The sequence below is a fragment of the Oryctolagus cuniculus genome, chromosome 16 (genome assembly GCF_964237555.1).
Source record: "Oryctolagus cuniculus chromosome 16, mOryCun1.1, whole genome shotgun sequence".
In the NCBI taxonomy this organism is placed as follows: Eukaryota; Metazoa; Chordata; class Mammalia; order Lagomorpha; family Leporidae; genus Oryctolagus; species Oryctolagus cuniculus.
In genome coordinates, this window is record NC_091447.1 from 22,654,468 (window position 1) to 22,674,417 (window position 19,950).

The 19,950-nt window shown below is 40.8% G+C and overlaps 1 protein-coding gene across 3 annotated transcripts in view; it reads left to right on the plus strand.

Moving 5' to 3' along the window:
- The window catches only part of ITPRID1 (ITPR interacting domain containing 1), a 129,305-nt gene that overhangs the window by 19,841 nt on the left and 89,514 nt on the right, over positions 1-19,950 (plus strand). For 2 of the 3 annotated variants that reach the window (XM_017344417.3, XM_070059416.1), the window contains exons 2-4: positions 9,795-9,976; positions 11,401-11,449; positions 11,755-11,798. In XM_017344417.3, coding sequence (XP_017199906.2) covers positions 9,817-9,976; positions 11,401-11,449; positions 11,755-11,798 — 253 coding nt within the window. In that variant the 5' untranslated portion in view covers positions 9,795-9,816. Of the gene's footprint in view, positions 1-9,794; positions 9,977-11,400; positions 11,450-11,754; positions 11,799-19,950 lie in introns of those variants that run through there. The other variant, XM_070059415.1, reaches the window with a different exon arrangement.

The window sequence follows — 19,950 nt, forward strand, 5'->3', positions numbered from 1 at the left end:
GTCAGTTATACAATGCACTTATTTTCTTTTTTTCCCCTTTTTAAACTTTTATTTAATAAATATAAATTTCCAAAGTACAGCTTTTGGATTACAATGGCTTCCCCCGCCCCATAACTTCCCTCCCACTCACAACCCTCCCATCTCCCGCTCCCTTTCCCATCCCATTCACATCAAGATTCATTTTCAATTATCTTTATATACAGAAGATCAATTCAGTATATATTAAGTAAAGATTTCATCAGTTTGCACCCACACAGCAACACAAAGTGTAACATACTGTTTGATTACTGGTTATACCATTGATTCACATAGTACAACACATTAAGAACAGAGATCCTACATGGAGAGTAAGTGCACAGTGACTCCTGTTGTTGACTTAACAATTGACACTCTTGTTTATGGCGTCAGTAATCCCCCTAGGCTCTTGACATGAGTTGCCAAGGCTATGGAAGCCTTTTGAGTTCGCTGACTCTGATCTTATTTAGACAAGGTCATAGTCAAAGTGGAAGTTCTCTCCTCCCTTCAGAGAAAGGTACCTCCTTCTTTGATGGCCCATTCTTTCCACTGGGATCTCACTCACAGAGATCTTTCATGCAGGTTTTTTTTTTTTTTTTTTTTTTTTGCCACAGTGTCTTGGCTTTCCATGCCATACAGTGCACTTTTAAAAGCCACCTCTAGTGCATGGTACTGTGCCTAACATCTCTGAAACTGAAGAGATGAGTAAGTCACAATTCCTACATACTGAGAACACAGATAAGGTCCAAGCTAAGAAGTTGGCATTCTTTCATTCAACAGTCATTGCTCATCACTTACAATCTGTGTCCTTGAAAAAAGTACCATGAATGCAAGGAAATTTCATGATCCTTGGTTTCAAGGAGTTCAGTGGGTAGGAAAGGCAAAAGTATAAATAAGTCATTCAACGAGGGATTGCACAAATTGTTATGAATATCAGAAACAGATTGGGGTGAGATGAGGAGCATGATAAGGAGAGAAAGTTCAGGGCTGGCGTTGTGGCATAGAGGGTAAAGCCGACACCAGAAACCTGTATGAGTGTCAGTTTGAGACCCATCTGCTCCATTTCCAAATCAGCTCCCTGATAATGGCCTGAGAAAAGCAGCAGAGGATGGCACAAGTGCATGAGGCCATGCCACTCATGTGGGAGACCTGGAAGAAGCTCCTGGCTCCTGGCTTCAGCCTGGCCCAGACCCAGCTCTTGCAGCTGTTTGGAGAGTGAACCAATGGATGGAAGAGTTTCCCTCCTTCCCTCCCTTCCTCCCTTCCTCCCTCCCTGCCTCCCTCCCTCTCTGTGGCTCTGACTTTCAAATAAAAATAAATAAATCTGTTAGGAAGAAAAAAATATTTTATAGAAAAATTTCTATTTGAGTTCAAGGAAATAGAAGTAGTGAAGAGGAGGGAGGCACTTTAGGAAGGATATGCAACCTGTGGTATCAGAGAGTAGGATGAGTTTGGGAATAATTTACTCTGGCCATTCAGAATATGTTTGTACATGAAGAACTCGGATTGTAATGGTGTTGGGATGGAAAAGGAGAGCTAGGACACAGATAACTTCTACTGTTACATTTTCTAGCCCCACAAGTTGAGAAAACAAAAGCAGAAATGATAAAAACTAAATCATTAAGAAAGAAAAATCCCTTTGGAATTGGAAAGAGCAATAGGGCTAGTAGTAGATGAGTCAGCTGATCCAACTTTATCTGCCTTGAAGCGATTTCTAATCTCCAGAAAGCTGTATATATGGTCCTTTAATTCACGGTCTTTTGCTGAATTTCACTAGCATAAGATGAAAACTCTAAGTCCAAGAAGACTAACTTTGAGTTTCATCTTGGGTACAACTGCCTTGTCTTTAAATCCAGCTTGCTCCTAAATGGCAAGAGTGAGCACCCCTCACATATTTCGTGGTGGGAGGAAGCCACCCACAGAACAAGTCATCACAGACTGTGTGTTCCTCCCAGCAGAGTGTTGACAGAACACTCTATTCCCCAGGATCTGCCTCTACTTCACTGAATCATTTGGAAATCTTTTTAAGTGTTTGTGGGGCTTCAATACTTGGATAGGGATGGAGAGCAGAAGGGCGTTCCTGGCTTGACTTTGTAGCTTTTTTTTTTTTTTTGAGTAGTTTTCTATGAGTGGTAGGAACAGTATTCTATTCTATTATTCCTATTTTTATAATTTGATGAATATAACTTCAGAATATTGGAAAAATGTGAGCTCCATTGGCCAAATATTAAACAGTCTATGTGGAGGCTAGAAATAGAATAATGAACTTATGGAATTATCTCATTTCATCCAATTCTATTATATTATGCAAAAGGAAATTATATTCCTAGGGAACTTGAAGCTTCATGTCCAATGTCATACCACTAATTGATAACTATTTGTTGATTAATTAAAATAAATTAGTTCTTTGGTGATACATTAAGATCTTTCTTAATTATTAACTTATTATTATCTGTTGGGAAGCACAGAAGAGAAAGTAAAAAAGGTATTTACTCAACTTTTAGTCTAAATGGCAGAAGTAAACATCAAGTGATTACTCAGAAAATTTTGCTTTGAATTGGGCAATGATTTTCTGTGTGAATGCATGTGTGTGTGTATGTATGTGTGTGTGTGTCTATAACCTCAGCATTTTAAAATTCAGATCTATAATGCATTGTTTTATGTGGTGTATACCTATTTCCAGTAGAGGTATAGTAGCTGGAACTTCTGGTAAGTTGTTTAACTGCTAAATACCAAACCATCCTTAAATATTACATAACAAGATTTGTTTTGATGTTTCTCATCTCTTTTCTGGTATTCATTTAAGCAGTCATTCATTCAACAAACATACAATGAGTATCTTTTCCTTGCGATTATGGTGTAAGAGCTAAATCTCTGTCTTGAAGAAAATTCCAGGGTTATTAAAGAGAAGTGTAAACAAAGACTTACAAAGAAATGTGAAAATATCTTAATCATGATGTACACTGAAGTATGGGATTACAGAGGACCAATTATGACCACACTCACAAAGGGAGTGCATGTAGGTAGAAGGGATAACAGTAGGCTGAAGATTGGGGCACAAAACACTCAAAATTTAGGCACTGGAAAGGAGACCATTAAAGAGTTAGAGGTAAAAATCTTTGAGCAAAGGAGGAATAAATCATAAAGAATATATTCAAATCCAATTAATGGGCAGCATTGTGGCTCTGCAGGTTAAGCTGACACCTGCAGTACTGGCATCCTATATGGGCATTGGTTCAAGTCTTGGCTGCTCCACTTCCAATCCAGCTCCCTGCTAATGCATTTGGGAAGATGGCTCAAGTACATGGACCCCTGCAACCCACATGGGAGACCTCGACAGAGTTCCTGGCTCCTGGCTTTGGCCAGGCCCAGCTTTGGCCATTGTAGTCATTTGGGGGAATGAACCAGTGGATGGAAGATCTCTCTATGCCCCCCACACCATAACTTTGCCTTTCAAATAAATAAATAAGACTTAAAGAATTGAAAGATTATTTACATTAAGAAGTGATCAACTACATCAAATGCTGCTGAAAATTCTGAAGTGATGAGAACTTAGAGTCAGTCACTAAGATACTGATTTGAATGGGTTATAAAGAAAATGGGAGTATGGATATTCATACACATTGGAGTCTTTGCTGTGGTCTTAGTGAGACTACAAGTTCTGGTTCATATCAAGTTTATTGCAGTGGAGGTGGTTGACATCATAAGCTATCTTGTAAGAATTGTCTTCTAATTTTAATAGCTTAATGTGAGATATGAAGGGAATAGGGGGATAAAGACTCCCAAGTTCATGGCCTGAGCAATTTCTTAAATAATGGTGTCATTACTGAAATGTAGGATGCTGGGACACAGGAGCAGGTATGTGGGGCGTCAATCAGATATCAAGGAAATAGAACCCAAGGAAACAATGGGAAATTCAGTGTAGCACTATTGTTCATCTATAAATATCCAAGTTGAAATGTCATGTCAATGTAGGTACACTACTTGGAAGCTAGAGGTAGCACCAGATTTGGAAAATGTGAATATTGGAATTATCATCTATTGAACAGAAAGCAAAGGTGGGAGTTGGTAAGGGGTTTCGAGGGGTCAATAGAGAATAACTGAGATGGATTATATCACAGTGTGTAGTCAGTTTGAGGGAGTGATACAATGGAAGAGCTGAAAATGGTGCCTGTGCAAAGTCTGCATAGAATAGAGGTGACAGGGGATGCTTGAAATTGAGAGTCATCTCTTACAATGACAAAGTATGAGCAGAGAATCAAGTGAAGGGAAAGATTGCTGAAAGTGACCAGGTCATTTTCCTGAGCGCCCTGGGGTTGGTTGGTCCTCTGTATTGATAATGAAAGCTTACAAGAAGACACTGGGGAAACCGTTCTAAAAATTTCAGCAAGTAAGTATGAATGTCCTGGATATCAATGGTTACATTTGCCTAAAAGGACAGAGGAAACAAGGTCTGAGAGCAGCAATGAAAAGCATAGAAGAAATTTACGCCATAAAAGAAGGCCACAGCTTATGCGGCATAGGTAGCTATTTTAATTACAAAAAGATGTGAAGGGATATTCAATGAAGAGGTTAGGATAAAGGGAATTTGGTGGTGACAGTGCACAAGTTCCAGAGGATGCAGAGTTAGGGGTGTCCAGGAAGATGTGGAAGATTGGGCCAGAGGAAGTGATGCTCACTGGTGCGTGAGCATGGATCAAGGTCATGATAGGATTGCTCCCATGGTCTTCAGTTCTCTTGGAGTGCATGCCTCTTAGGACTGGTATATTAATTTATGGTGGTGAAGTGAGGGATACTAAGGCTCCTAATAATCATCTTTTTGGAAGCATAAGGAGTTCTGGAGGAGTCCTTCTTTAACTTTTGAGTGGTATCACAAGTTGGAAAGGGATAAGTCTTCCTAGAACACATGGATATAAGACTTCTCCCAAATCCTGCTACTGAGGAAATCACTGTATATGGAGGGGAGGGGAGCAAGACAAGCCTGGACACTCTCTGAGATCATTTGAAGGGATGAACTGATGCCCTGGTGACCAGGATTCATAAAGGAAACATGAATGAAGACAGTGTTAGAAATTCTTGGAGGCCTAGAGTTCAATACTGACCACAAGGCTCATTCAGAAGTGATGACCAAAGCTAGAGCTAGGGGATGTGATTAGAACTTTGGAATTAAATCTGTAGTTGAAGGCATCTGATGACTCTGGTAAGAGCCTCTAGCCAGTCCCAGGGAAAACTGCATTCCCATGGTCACAGAGGTATTTTATTCTCACACTCCCCAAACAGATCTACTGCTCAATTATTCGAATAATCTAAAAAAAAAAAAAAAGGTTATCAACAACCTAAGACTATCAAATCTATCTTCTGTGGGGAAAAAGAAATTGTACTGATTTGAGATTTTTCTTTATTTGACAATTTTTTACAGGTTAATAGCAAAAGGCAACATAGGGAAGCAAAGAAGGGAGGGAGAGAGGGAGACCATTATGAGTGTTGTTTGTTTTGCATGCATTTTCCACTAAATTTTCTCATGTCCTTGTGAACTGATAGTTTTACAGAGATGAGGAATAGGCAATAAGAGAAGTTTGACAATTTTCCCAGGTTTGGGATGTCAGAAAGTCAGGAATAGCTGAGATTAAAATTCAGAGTTATATGACTTGAGAGGACTTGCCATTTTAACCACATATGAACCAAGAATGCTGGCTAAGCTAACTGGATGTTCTTGTCCCTGGTAACCTAACAGTCAACTAATAGTCATGGCTTACCCTGGGCCAAGGGCTGCCCTGGAATTCATAGAGAACATAGAGACAGGTAAAACACAGTCCCTATTCTCCTGGTATGAACCACCCATTTGGCAAGACAACTTGTTCACATAGAAGTGTAAAAAATTCAATAATGCCAGAGGACAAGAATGTGATTATCACCACTGTTTTAAATATCAAAATATCAAGTTCTGTGGTTTCATTTTGAGCTTAAGCCCTGACTGTGAAAATGAACAAGTACGGTTGAATTTTCCAAGATAAAGAAAACTTGAAGTAGAATTAATGTGATATAATTAATTTTTACCATATTGATATTTTTTAAAAATTGAAACTTTGATAATAGTTTGTTACATTTCTTTTATTTTTCTTTTTAAATATATTGGTTTTTGTTTTATTTTTATGAAATTATTTTTTAAATATTTATTTGAAAGGTGGAGTTATAGAAAGGTGGAGGCAGAGGGAGGGGGAAAGAGGAGGGAAGAGAGGGGGAGAGGGAGAGAGATTTTCTATTCACTGGTTCATTCCCCAGATGGCCACGACACTTGATCTTAGCCAAAAGGCTGAGAAACGATCAGATGGCCACAACAGGGCTGGGCAGACCAAAGCCAGGATCCAGTAGCTTTATCTGGGTCTCCCACATGCATGCATGGGCCCAGGTACTTGGGCCATCTTCCACTGTTTCCCCAGACTCATTAACAGGGAGCTAGAACAGAAGTGGAGCAGCCAGGACTCAAACTGGGACTCATATGGGATGCCGGCACTGTAGGCAGTGGCTTTACCAGCTACGGCATGGTGCTGAAAATTGAATTCTTGGCATTTATAGTCACAGTTTGGCAACTTTTCTTTTTAAAGACTTAAACATGATTATACAAGCAATTACACACATTAGTGGAGTTTTTCATACACATAAAGGTTAATGATAGTGTAGTAATCAGCATCTAAATAGAAGTTACTTGTCCCTTAGGCACAGGAGACAGCAAGATCCAGAAAGAGAATTCCACTTTGATCCAAGTCAGAATGGACAAGAATTGGGCACCCAATTGACCTGGGGTCAGAGGAGCTAATGGGAAGAGCCAACAGGGGTCACTTGCCATAACTGGACAATGTAGGGCTGCACCTGATTTGTGTCCCTTTCCAAAAGGCTGCCCTGGGTGTTATGTGAGTGGATGCCAATGGAAGATCATTCAGGCATCAGAGAATCCATTTTTTGAGCAGATTTGTTTACTAACTGGGAAGATGTCCACTAAATCAGAGAGAACAAAAGAGTCTTTCTTTGCAAATCCATCCCGACCCTTGCCTTTAGCAAAGGTTCCCACTTTCTCTGGCAGGTTTTTCCTGCTTGATGGCCAAGTACAACTGGGCTGGCAGAGAGCATACCCTCACTGGTTGTGGAAGGCTGGTGGCTGAGGTCAAACAGGCCATTATAGAAGGGACACATACACAAATCATCACTTTTCCCTAAAAACTTCATGATTTTTACAGTGTTCTGTGTAAAAAGAAAAAAAAAGCAATAGTTAGATTCCAATCCGATGTTATGGTGAAGAAACAGCAATTTGAGTGCCATCAACTGTTTGATAGCTCCTGGTCCCTCTACAGTGAGAAATCTCACACTAAATAGAAATTCACTTGCAGCTAAGGTCAGTGAAGGCGAGACTTTATTTTTCTGTAGCAATGTTGTCGTCTGCCAAGCCTTCTGGTCCTTTATTGAGTCTGATATCTAATGTTGTTGAGCATAACTTTGGAGTTGTTCCTCCTTGGGAAAGTTTGCACCATCGAAGTTGATGCTCTGATTATCACTCATATTCACAAGATTCAAGGCACAGAAAAGAGAACTTTTTTGTTTGTTTGAAAGTCTTAAACCCATGTAAAATCAGGTAACAAATTTCATAGCAATAATCCTGAAGTTTGTTTTGCCTGCTGTTACAAATTTTACCATACCAAACAATTCTGTAATGGTTAGACATATAATCCAATCTGTATGATTTTTGTCTTGTATAATCATTGAAATTTTTATAGTTTTATGACTCTAATTTTTATAACTTGAAAATTTTATAATTATACTTTTAATTTATATTTTAATTTTATAATTTATAATTATATAGCTAGAGGATCTTTCCACAATTAAACTAGGTAGCATGCTTACTATTTAACATAATATTAGTTGTCTACCTTTTGTACTAATTTTAACTAATTGAACTTTGTTAGTTTTTTTAACATAAAATTATGTCATCACAATTATGATTCATTTTGGCAATGATTTATAATTGAAGCAATAAAGAGGAAACCTCATTTGAATATATAAACCATGGAATAAAATTGGTACTTTCAATTGCATTTTAATGCTCACCTCTTCTCGAAAGAGACTATTCAAGTATTTACAATAAATATGAATGGATTGCCCTTCTCGAACACAAGTTAGATTTGGTGGTTTGCATTTCATGATCAGCTTAGGCATGCCAGCGATGATGTTGACATAGGTGTTTGACTATTTAGTCATTTCTCTAAAATTGAAGAATAAATGAATGCAAACTCAGGTATGAAGGTACTTTAGAAAGTTCATGAGAAACTAAATTTACAAATAAGTTTGTTCTGAAATCCACAAATAGATTTTTCATAATATGAATTTTTCAGAAACTTTTTGAGGACCTCTTGAGGAAAGAATTTAGTCAAAGAGAATGGGTTTGAATGCTAGTTTTAGCTATTTTAGTCTTACACATACTAACATCTACTCTGTGCCCAAAAATCAAATACTACAGACATGTAAGTAAGAGAATGGCCCTTGTTTTCAAGGTGTTCATAGTCTGGGGAGATTGAGCAACTTACACAACTGCCCCAAGCTCCGTCTTCTATTTTGCCCTTGTGAGCTCAACAAAATCTTGTTAATAAAGGTCAAAATGAGATAATGGCAGCAAATGATATTTTTTGTGTCAGGTACATAAATAATTCATAGATATTCTAGTTGTTCCAACCACTCTATAATGTAGGTAGTCCATGGAATATACTTGGAACTTGGTGCCTGGATTTAAGTCCTAGCTGGCTGTATGATTTTGGGCATGTGACTTAACCCTTTGGGTCTTCAGTATGCTATAAAATTATTACTATCAGGTTATTTCCTTCATTGACAATGAAATTATGTAATTGACTCTGCTAAGATTGATAATTATTAAATGTCTGTACAATGTATATTCAATTTAAAAATAAGAAGATACAGAGGTAATAAAATTAATAGTCAGCCATGAAATAAGCTGCAGAAATGGTACTCAGGTTGACCTTTTGTCAAAGCCCTCATTCTACCCCAACATCTTGGGTCTTAACAGATATATCTTTTTTGAATTATTTATTTATTTATTTATTGACAGGCAGAGTGGACAGTGAGAGAGAGAGAGACAGAGAGAAAGGTCTTCCTTTGCCGTTGGTTCACCCTCCAACGGCCGCCGCGGCCGGCGTGCTGCGGCTGGCGCACCGTGCTGATCCAATGGCAGGAGCCAGGTACTTATCCTGGTCTCCCATGGGGTGCAGGGCCCAAGCACTTGGGCCATCCTCCACTGCACTCCCTGGCCACAGCAGAGAGCTGGCCTGGAAGAGGGGCAACCGGGACAGAATCTGGCGCCCCGACCGGGGTAGAACCCGGTGTGCCGGAGCTGCAAGGTGGAGGATTAGCCTAGTGAGCCGCGGCGCCGGCCAACAGATATATCTTAATAGATGAAACTATTAGATACATTTGAAGGAGAGTCACTGGGTATGTCCTCAAGACCAAATTCTTTATCCTCCATCCAAATCCCAGGCCACCAGATTGAATCTCCAATGGAAAGGTGTGGCCTGCTGGCTCAGGAGGCCAACTTTGCCCCTGGTCTCCAGCTGCCTCTCCATGTAGAGTGTACCACTTCACCCAGCTGAGACCAGGGACTTGGAAGACTTGGAAGACTGTGAAACTAGGTGACTCCTCTAACTAAGCTTCTCTCACTCACTGAGCCAAGCCTGACAGCTTATTGTATCTGATCTATTTGTATATGCATTTTATGTTAGTTTGCAGAATTATTCTCTTAGGATGGCAGAGATGTCACAAGGGCCTGACAAACCTCAAGAAGGCCAGGAAAAGAGCAAGCGAAAGATCCTGAGGCTCACTAAGAAGGCATGGGTTCCCCTGGAAGAGCAGCCGTTTTCTGACCCCAGAAAGGAAGGAGAGACTCCCACAATCCCTCTGGTGGGTGAGTAAGGTGCCCAGGGCTATTTGAAAACATCCTGGCATGGGTAGTGAGGAACACAGGGGCACTTTTGTCTAGGAGAAGATGATTTTGGAACAAAGACTTGGCTTTGAAACGACCGGTGTACCTAGCATTATGCTGGAAATTTCTATGGAATGGGCACTTCTGACTTTCTCTGTGAACACTCAGAACACAGACCTCTGTAGAAATAGACCAACTGTGGAATGAATGCTGCTCTCTTCACATTTCCATATCCCTTCATCTTCTGTCACTAGGACCTTGAGGCTGCACGGGCTCCATGTCGGAGGCCTGAAGCTTCTTTCAGGAAATTGCATACATTATTAATAGGCTCCTTGGGTCTTGCATGAGGTATTGCTAACTTCTTAATAACTTAAAGAGTAATAACTAAGAAAAGACTTCTCCCCTCATCATGATGCATGAGGAGTCTTCAAAAAAGTTCATGGAAAATGCATATTAAGAAAAATTGCCTGGATTTCAAATTTTTGTGAACCCACACAAGCATCTTTTAATTCTATTTTTCCACAAATTTCTTGAACTACTCTCACAACTGTTGGATAGTTGTCTATTTTGTCCATCATGCAACTCATTCTGCCCTTCATGGCACTTCTGTTAAAGAAGAACAATCTGCCATGTCCACCTGGCTTTTTGGTTCACCTGTGACGTGTAATTCAGGTACTTCACTATTTGGTAGGATAAAGTCAAAGAAAATCAGCCCAGCAGGCAACCAGAATGGAAATAAACATTTAACAGGAAGTGCCACCTTGATATCTTCTACTTTTTGCCCATTGACTATTTGTTGAGCCACTGATAAAGATTCACCTTAAAAGACTGGTGCCTTTTTAACACACGGTGCCTTTGGCAATCCAGGGACTCTAGTGTAATTTGTCCCTGGAATGAATGCAAATTTGGTTTCTGACCTGGCAGAGAACTCCTTGCAAATAAACATCACTGGCTAGTTGCCTTAGGTAAATGTCATGATTCAATAATGAGAGGCTCCATGGTGATTTATACCCAACAAGAGGAAGACAAAAGTCTCCTGTGCCTTTTCTCCCATTGTATTCACACCAGGTAACTTAAAATTATTGTAACATCTTTTGCTCTTCACAGATTTGTTTTTGTTTCTCTTTCACATTCTCTCCCTCTCTCTCCCTCTCCCTCTTCCTCTCCCTCTCTATGTGTATGTGTGTGTGTTTTAAGGTAGTGTTTGAACAAGTTTATACTCCATTCTCAGTAAAGGCTGATTATGGAAAACAGGAGGTTTTGCTTTCAGGGGAAAAATGAATATGCTTATAGAAACATGTGACTAAATATGTAGGACTTAGAGTTATTGAGGGCTGGCCGAATAACAGAGTTGAGTCATTTTTAGCTGGTTGTGCTTTACTAACTGGTAATGTTCTCATTTGTAGAAGACTCCAAACAAGAAAATACTCAGCAGTGGCTGGACTCTGGATTCTTGTAAGTTTTCTTGGTGCCTTATATGTTTCTCTTGCTAAGATCCATGAAAACAATATGGATAACCCTGCCTGGGCAGGACAAATGTGTGGGGATTTTTGATTTAATTGAGTATGTGAAGAATTACCTTTTATTGCAAAAGTCATATGTCAGTTAAAAAGTACAAAAATAAAATTCCATTTCAATCTCTAACCATCATTGGTTTTAATCTTGCTCTGCATTTGCTCCCATTGGCTCTATTTAAAAAGCAGTGAATGTATTTTATTTACAAAGCCTGTTTGACTCCGGATGCTTTGGTTTCTTTGCAGTGTCTCTGCAGATGACAACGTTCAGCGAGTTATTGGCCACACTGGTAAGACCAGGGAGCCTGGGAGCAGTTAGTCTTTGAGGAACCGAGTGAGAGATACATGGGTGAGAAAATGTCTGTGGGGATAAGTCTGCCTAAATGAGGCTTCTTGGGGGCTCTTAGCAATATTTCAGACCTCAAGATCTGTCCAGCTAAATCCCCTTGTTTAATAGATGGGCCTGAGCCCCAGCAGGGATAGGCGTCTTCACAGCAGCACACTGGGGCTGACCCAGGGCTTTGGCCACCTCGTCTGGGAGCCCAGACCGTGGCACAAAGCTCAGTGGGTTCCATGAAAATGTTTCCGAGATGAACCTGTAGACATGAAATTGCTCAATTTTTCTTCATACTTCACTTCCGTTTCTTCCCATTCTTTGGTCTCAAAATTCCACTTAGAGCCTCTGTTTGTGATGATGCATTGGTTCTTGGAGCTGAGCAAATGACTGAATTCTACAGTAAACAGAACAAGTGTTTCTGAGGCAGAAAATGTGTCAGACTTGTTCCACTGAGATTTAATAAGAACGTTATAAAAAGAAAAAGAAATTTAATTGCAAATCTCACAGATTCCACCTTCCTCAAATGAAATACCATAATTCATGGAATCTAAGACCCATAAGTTACAAGACACACTAATATTTTAAGTACCACTCAGATTGAAAGAATAAAAAAAAATTGTAAATGAAAAGGAATGGGGACTACAAGACATATGCTGATTTTATCGATGTTAAGCTGTGAAAAAAAAAGCCATTTTAAAGTTGATGAAATGCTATGGCTGCCATGAGGAACATACATGTTAAAAATGATCTAAATTAGGAATTTAATCATGGAGGAAATTATTAGTTTGTCACTTTGCTGGTTTTGATTATTTCACTTTCATCACTGCCATCTTAAATTAATATCAGCCACTGGGTACAAACCAGTTCAAGTTTGGTATTTTTTACTTTTTTATTTTTGCTAAGATTTATTTATTTATTTGAAAGTCAGAGTTACAGAGAGAGAGAGGGAGACAGAGAGATCGTGCATCTTCTGATTCATCCCCCAGGTGGCTGCAACTGCCAGTGCTGGGCCAGGCCAAAGCCAGGAATCCAAAGCTTCATTCAGGTCTCCCTCTGGGTAGCAGGGTCCCTAGCAGTTAGGCCATCTTCTACTGCTTTTCCCAGGCCATTAGCAGAGAGCTGGATTGGAAGTGAAGTAGGCGCGGGATAGGAACTAGCACTTATGGGGGATGCCAGGATCACAGGCAGTGACTTTACCTGCTATGTCACAGTGAAGGCCCAGTATATTTTACTTTTTAAAAGAAATTCAGTATCTGTAAAATGCCCTTCTTCACAGAGCTGGTTTCTTTAAACATAAGAATTCACCAGGAAGTCAAAATCTAAAGATATTTGCCAATAAATTGAGTTTAAGTATTTCTCTTTCGTAATAGTCCAGACTCAAGAAGAAGCCAGGGCATAAGCAGCATTCCCTATCTCATTGCCAAGGTCGTGGTTGGAGGCCTGGCCCTGGTTCTGGGTCATCAGTAACTACATTCAAATCTTCATTTTCCAGAAATTGAAGATAAATTGTGGCCCATTACCTGCTCAACCAAGTCAGTGGCCTGCAAAGGCTCAGACATGAGGTAAAGGCCTGGACAGCGTGGCTCTCGGGTCAGAAGGGCACTGTGTCACTCGGGCAGCTGGTTTGTCTTCACCAAGGCCTCTAACAGCAATGCAGTAGCTTCCTGCCAGTTTAATTGAGCCTTCAGCTTCCCCAGGCCCGCTCTCATCCATCACATTTTAAACCCAGTGGCCCGTGTGGTAGCACTGCTGGTTCGTAAGTTTGTGTTGCAGTGGGGAAGAATCTGGGGCACAGAACAGTCAAGCACTGTGGTTTTGGTCACAGATTTTTCAGGGTGGTGGAGGCCCTGAAGGCCCAGCCTCCCTGAGCCCCTCCCCGCCCTGGTGTGGCCGTGAGCCTTGTGAAAGGGACACTCTGCGGAGGAGTGGGCATGAGAACAGCACTAGGAACGGGGGCGCTGGGGCTGAGAGTGCAGGGAGAAAACTGGGTACATGGACAGGAACTTTGAGGAAGAAGTCATGACCGGGGGGAGGAGCCTGACGGGACTGGTCCATCCCCACGGGGTGTTGGGTAGTCCATTAGTGTCCCAAGGAGGTCGTTGAAATTGCCACACACAGCTGGCTTGAACCCACGGAAAGTTAACTTCTCAGAGGTATGGAGGCTGGGAGTCCCAAGCCGGGGTCAAGTCATGCTTCCTCTTCGAACTCGTTCCCTGCCCGCCTAGCTCCCAGAGGCTCCTGGCAGCACTGGGGCCCCTGGCTTCTGGCTGCCTCCTTCCTCCCCAGTCTCCACCCCTCCTTAGCGTCATCTCTCGTTAGACACCGGTCACTGGCGGGAGGACTCTTCCTCAGCCAGTGTGAGCTGCACTGATTACAGCCCCAGAGTCTCTGTTTCTCATCAGGGCACATTCTCAGGTTCCAGGTGAAAATCAATTCCAGAGGACACGTTCAGCCTGCCGCAAGTGGGATTCCGTCTGAGGCTGGTTTGCTCATTCCATGTCAGAGGCTTTGCATGGTACACTTGGGCAACAGGATGCAGGTGTCTGTTCATCTCCCAGGTGCTCTGGAGTCTCCCACAGAAAGCATTTTAGTGGGTCTCCTGGCCTTGGAGCAGGCTGAAGTAAAATAGGGAAGGGGGGCTTCAGAGTCCTGCTCTGAGTTCCTTCCTACTTGTGATGGCCAAGGTGGGACATGGCCTTCTTGGTGACTCTGCCTTCCGGGCTCCTCTGTGGCTGCCTGGCCTCTCGTTTTTATCAGGCTGGAAACTGTCTAGCCCATTTCCCTTCTTGTCTACTACCCCTGTGCTTGGTGAAACCCCTCACCTTTGGCACTTCATCCTCTTAGTCAATTGAACTGGGAAGGGAAAAAAAAATTACACGGAGGGCACACATACCCGGTACTGTGTGTAAGTTATCTTGTTTGCAGAACTGTCTTCTGAGAAGAATTATTACCATCATTAAATTTTGCAAGAAGGAAAGCGAGGCTGAGAAAGGGAAAGTAACTTGCCCAAAGTGGCACAGTTGGCAGGGAAGGAAGCTGAGATTCGCGTGTAGATCTGCCTGGATGCCCAGCCTTGCTGCTTCTCTAGATTGATGCAATTTACTGTATGTGTCTGTGTGGAAACCCCTGGGAGAAGAGCCCTGTAACGGCATCCCTGTTGGAGAAGTCAGAGCATGGGCGGCATGCGAGCCACTGCACCTCAGACCCCTGCTTGCACCATTCCTCCAGGGCCACCCCAGCCCACTGGAGAAGCCAGTCTTTGATGTACAATTTCAGAAGTCAGTCAGGTGCCCTCTGGAAAGGCAAGAGGGCCACATCTGGATAGTAAAATAAAAAAGATGGATTGACTTGGTCAAAGGATCCTAAACTGAATAAGTTCTGGAGCCCTAATGTATAGCATAGTGTCAACCATAATGCCTTGTGTATTTGAAATTTGCAAAGGCAGTAGATTCTAAGTATTCTCTTTTTACAAATAGTTGATTTTAAACTGCAACCATTAATCTTAAGTATTATTACCTTTAAGAAAGGTAGTTATGTGAAGTGATAGGTAATTAGCTTTAGATTGTGGTAATTATTTGACAGTGTACATGTATATCAAAACACATTGTAAACCTTGAGTATATACAATTTTTGTCAATTATACCTTAGTAAAATTGACAATACATCAAATAATTCCTATGGAAATTAATAAGAAGTTATTACTTTCATTATAGAAATTTCAATTATAATAACAAGTTCTTAGAAAATGGACAAGAGTGAGAAATTAATGCTTGATAATTAGAAAACTCTGGTGGTCGTATTTTTCTGAGGTTCCCTAGACTTCTGACATCCCACATCTTTTTATCTCCCTACATTTCAGACTAAAAAATAAAAATAGTATAATCATTACAACTAGTAATTATATATCAAGTGCTTTTTGCATATTTAAAAATTGCCAAAAATAAAACACCTCAAAATAAAATGACTGTCTCTGTCTCTCTGCCTCTCAGAGATTAAACTTTTAACAAGGAGAAGCAGACATTTGTCTTAGCAGTTAAGTGACTGATTGGGATGCCAGCAACTTTTAGCAGAGGTCTCAGTTTGTGTATTGGCTCCATTTGCCATTCCAGCTTCCTGCTAATGTACACCCTGGGACACAGCAAGTGATGACTCAAGTACTTGGATCTCTGCCATTCTCATGAGATCTGGGTTAGTTCCTCAGCTCCTAGCTTCAGCCAGGCTCAGCCTCAGCTGTTGAAGGCATTTGGGGAGTAACCAGTGAATGTCCTATCTATGTGCATTTTTAAATAAGTGAAATTTTTAAAAAGCGGGATGATCAGCCTCATTACATATTGAGGAAAGAGAAATTTTACAGAATTTTTCTAAAGCCTATAAGAAATGAAGACATGATCTGAATTCAAAACTGCTTTCAAAGTTCACACTCTTCCTTTTAGAAGCTACTCTGTCTTCAATGACTGCACACTTGTGTAAATCAATGGCCCTTAAGTTTATTTGCAACTTTTCCTTATTTCTGTTAGTCAGTCTTGGCTGATAGAAATGGATGCTCACTAAATTTAAGGTTTGAATGTTCAGATATATTCTACAACATATTCCATTTAGCCTACAGATACATAGAATAGATACTTATTTAAAGAAAAGTTATTGATTACAAACAGTTCTGAAAGTTAGAAATAGGTACAAAGGGGGCCAGTGTTGTGACATAGCAGATTAAGTTACTGCTTACAACACAAGCATACTACACCATGGTTCTGGTTTGAGTCCTAGTTGCTCTACTTCCATTCAAGCTAACTGTTAATGTGCCTGGGAAAGCAGTGAATATTGCCCAATTACTTGGGCCCCTGCCACCAACATTGGAGACCCTGGAAAGAGTTCCAGGTTCCTATTTTTGGGCCTGCTCAGCCCTTGCCATTGCAACCATTTGATGAATAAACCAGCAGATAAAAGATTCTCTCACATTCATTGGCTTTCTCTTTCTCTCTCTCAGCTTTTCAAATAGATAAATCCTTTTACAAAAAAAAAAAAAAGAAACAGGTACAAAAATATTCTGAAGTTAACCTATAAATAGCACCGATAACTCAATTTGCCTGAGGTCTCTCCAGTCTGTAGGTTATCAATTGGATTACAGTGCAATTGGTGGATAATTGCCTGATCTAGGTAAGACAGGATGTATCTGCAAAATATCGCCCATAGTTGTGGGTGGGAGCTGTTGGATGCCACGGGAATATCCGTGAATGAGTTCCTATCTGCTGCTACTTCTATAGAATCAGCTTGGTGTCAGCACAAAGACAAGATGTCTCAACATTTCCTAGAATAATGTTCTACTCCTCTGGGCACCTCCATCATTACTTTTGAGCCCATATGGTGCTCCATTTCTTGCAGAATTTTTAGCAACACTCATATTTCCCTTGTACCGTGTGGGTATCACCTGTGGATTTAGACAGTATCACTAGTATTCTGTGTCATGTAAAACCCATGATAGAAATGAAATAACCCTTCCTCCTACAGTTTAGATATCTTCTTAAGCCTTAGACTTACGCTGGAGACTGGAGTACCAACATATTACAAACTCTTCTTCTTTGCCCACAGGCACACAAACTTTCTGATAGGACCCTTTGATTCCATTCTAAATATTTAGAAATATGTATTGAATGCCTAACACAAAACAGGTGCTTCTTTAGGACTGGGGAAATGTAGGTGGTAGTAAACATAACAGATAAATAAATATGTAGCATACTATGAGAATAGATGATCAGATGAAGTATCTCATATGAGGCTAACTTTCAGCAGTTGCCTGAGAGAAGTGAAGGAACAAAACATTTGCTTATTTGGGGATGAGAAGTTCCAAGCATATGAGATGTATGTGCAAAGGCCATGGGGTGGAAACTTGCCTCCGTATTTCAGAAATAGCTAGGAGGCCTCAATAATTATAACTAATTGATCTGGGAAGATATAAGAGGGCTAAGAGTTAAAAAATTATTCAGGAAGTCAAATAATTTATTGTCAAATATATCACCATAAGTATTTTGGCTTATAATCAGCATGATTAATAAATACTTCAAAGTGTTTTTATACAAAACAGTGGTGTTATATTGATTATATTTGATTGATTGATTGATGAGAGAGCACTTCCATCCACTGGTTCATCCCCCAAATTCCTAGGAACCAGGAATTGACTCAAAGTCTCCCACATGGGTGGCAGGAACACAGCTGTTGAGAAGTCACCACTGCTTTCCATGGTCCACATTAGCAGGAAGCTGGAATCAGGAGCTGGAACCAAGTACTGAAGCCAAGTACTCTGATGTAGAATTGGATATCCTAACCAGTGTCTTAACCACTAAACCAAATACCTACACCAATGTTGATCCTTTTTAACAGGATAATTCTGACTTCGATTCATGTAATACACTGTGGAGAGAGGGGAAGTTTGAGAGAGTAGAAGCAGAGAATACAGTTAAAAGGTTAATAAAGAATTGGGGAGAAAAGATGTGGACTTGGACCAGGGTAGTAGCAGTTGTCATGAAGAGGGAGAAGGAAAGAGAGAGGGAGGAGGAGAGAGAGAAAGGTAGATGTTGGTGTTAGATTCTGGATATATTTGCAAACTAGACAGGACTGAACATTGAATATGCTGGTGGATTGGATGTAGGATATGAAAGAAGTCCAAACATGATTGTCACAAATTTTGCACAAGCATTTGGAAAGATGGGTGGGAGAACGATCCAACATGGGAAGCGGGATACACAGCAGACTCATAGAATGGCAGATATCCTAAATAGCACTCTGGCCTCAGAATCAGCCCTTAAGGCAGTTGGATCTGGCTGAAGATCCCATGAGAGTGTTTTAGGCATGGAAAGCCAAGACACTCTGGTAAAAAAACAACAACAACAACAACAACAACACACACACACACACACACAAAACCTAAATGAAAGATCTCTGCAAGTGAGATCTCAGTGGAAATCATGGACCATCAAAGAAGGAGGTACCTTTCTCTGAAGGGAGGAGAGAACTTCCACTTTGACTTTGACCCTGTTGGAATAAGATCAAAGTCGGCGAACTCAAAAGGCTTCCGTAGCCTTGGCAACTCATGACTAGAGCCTAGGGAGATGACTGATGCCATAAACAAGAGTGTCAAATTGTTAAGTCAACAACAGGAGTCACTGTGTACTTCAGGCTTGGAGTAAGAGATGGGAAATTCAGTTTTAGGCATGGTATGATTTGAATGCTTCAAAGATACCTAAGGAGATACTGTTGAACATATGGTAGCTGGAAATACAAATCTGGCATTGCAGAGAAAGATTTAAGAATATCTCTATATGATGGTGGGACTAATTGGTATGTAGATGATGTCTAAAGCTAGAAGACCAGATGAGATCATCAAGCTGGTGAGTACAGATAGAAGAAAGGCCAGGAAGGTGTGAATAACCAGAAAAGGAGGAGGGTTGGGTCACAGGATAAACAAAGAAACAGGGCAGAAGTGTCTGGTAGGCAATAGAAGTCACTGTATTAGCAAAATGTTCAGCACCATCAGTTGTTAGTGGATCACACAGGAGAACAAAGAGCTGGCCAATTGATTTGCCAGTGGAAGTCAGCAGCAGCCTTGAGAAGGGTGTGGGGAAAAAGTTTTCACATGGGAATGGGAGTAAAGGAAGTAGAGACAGAAAACTGCTCTGAGGAGTTGTGAGGTGAAAGGGAGCATTCAACAAATTATTCCTATAAGGAAAGTGGGGACAAAAGAGGATTTCATCTTTGTTGTTGCTACGCTCAAGGAGTTCTTTACATATTGTAGATAGTAACCTCTTATGAGACAAATGGCTTGCCAAACACCCTTCCATGGGCACTGTTGCAGTAGACTGATGGGAATCATCCATAAATGAGATGAGCTGGGGTCTGTGTGGTGTCTTCCTCTGGCATCCTTGGAGTTGTGGACACAGCCTGTGGGACCTCTTGCCTTGGGACTCTGAGATTTCTTCCCGTGAAACACTGCATATCCAACATTATGTGCAGGTAGAACTTGAGCTGTGGCAGATACTTTCCATTGCAACTTTTTCTGTATCCATTTTAACAACTACAAGAGGTTGTATAGAGGCCCTTGCTGCTTATAACCC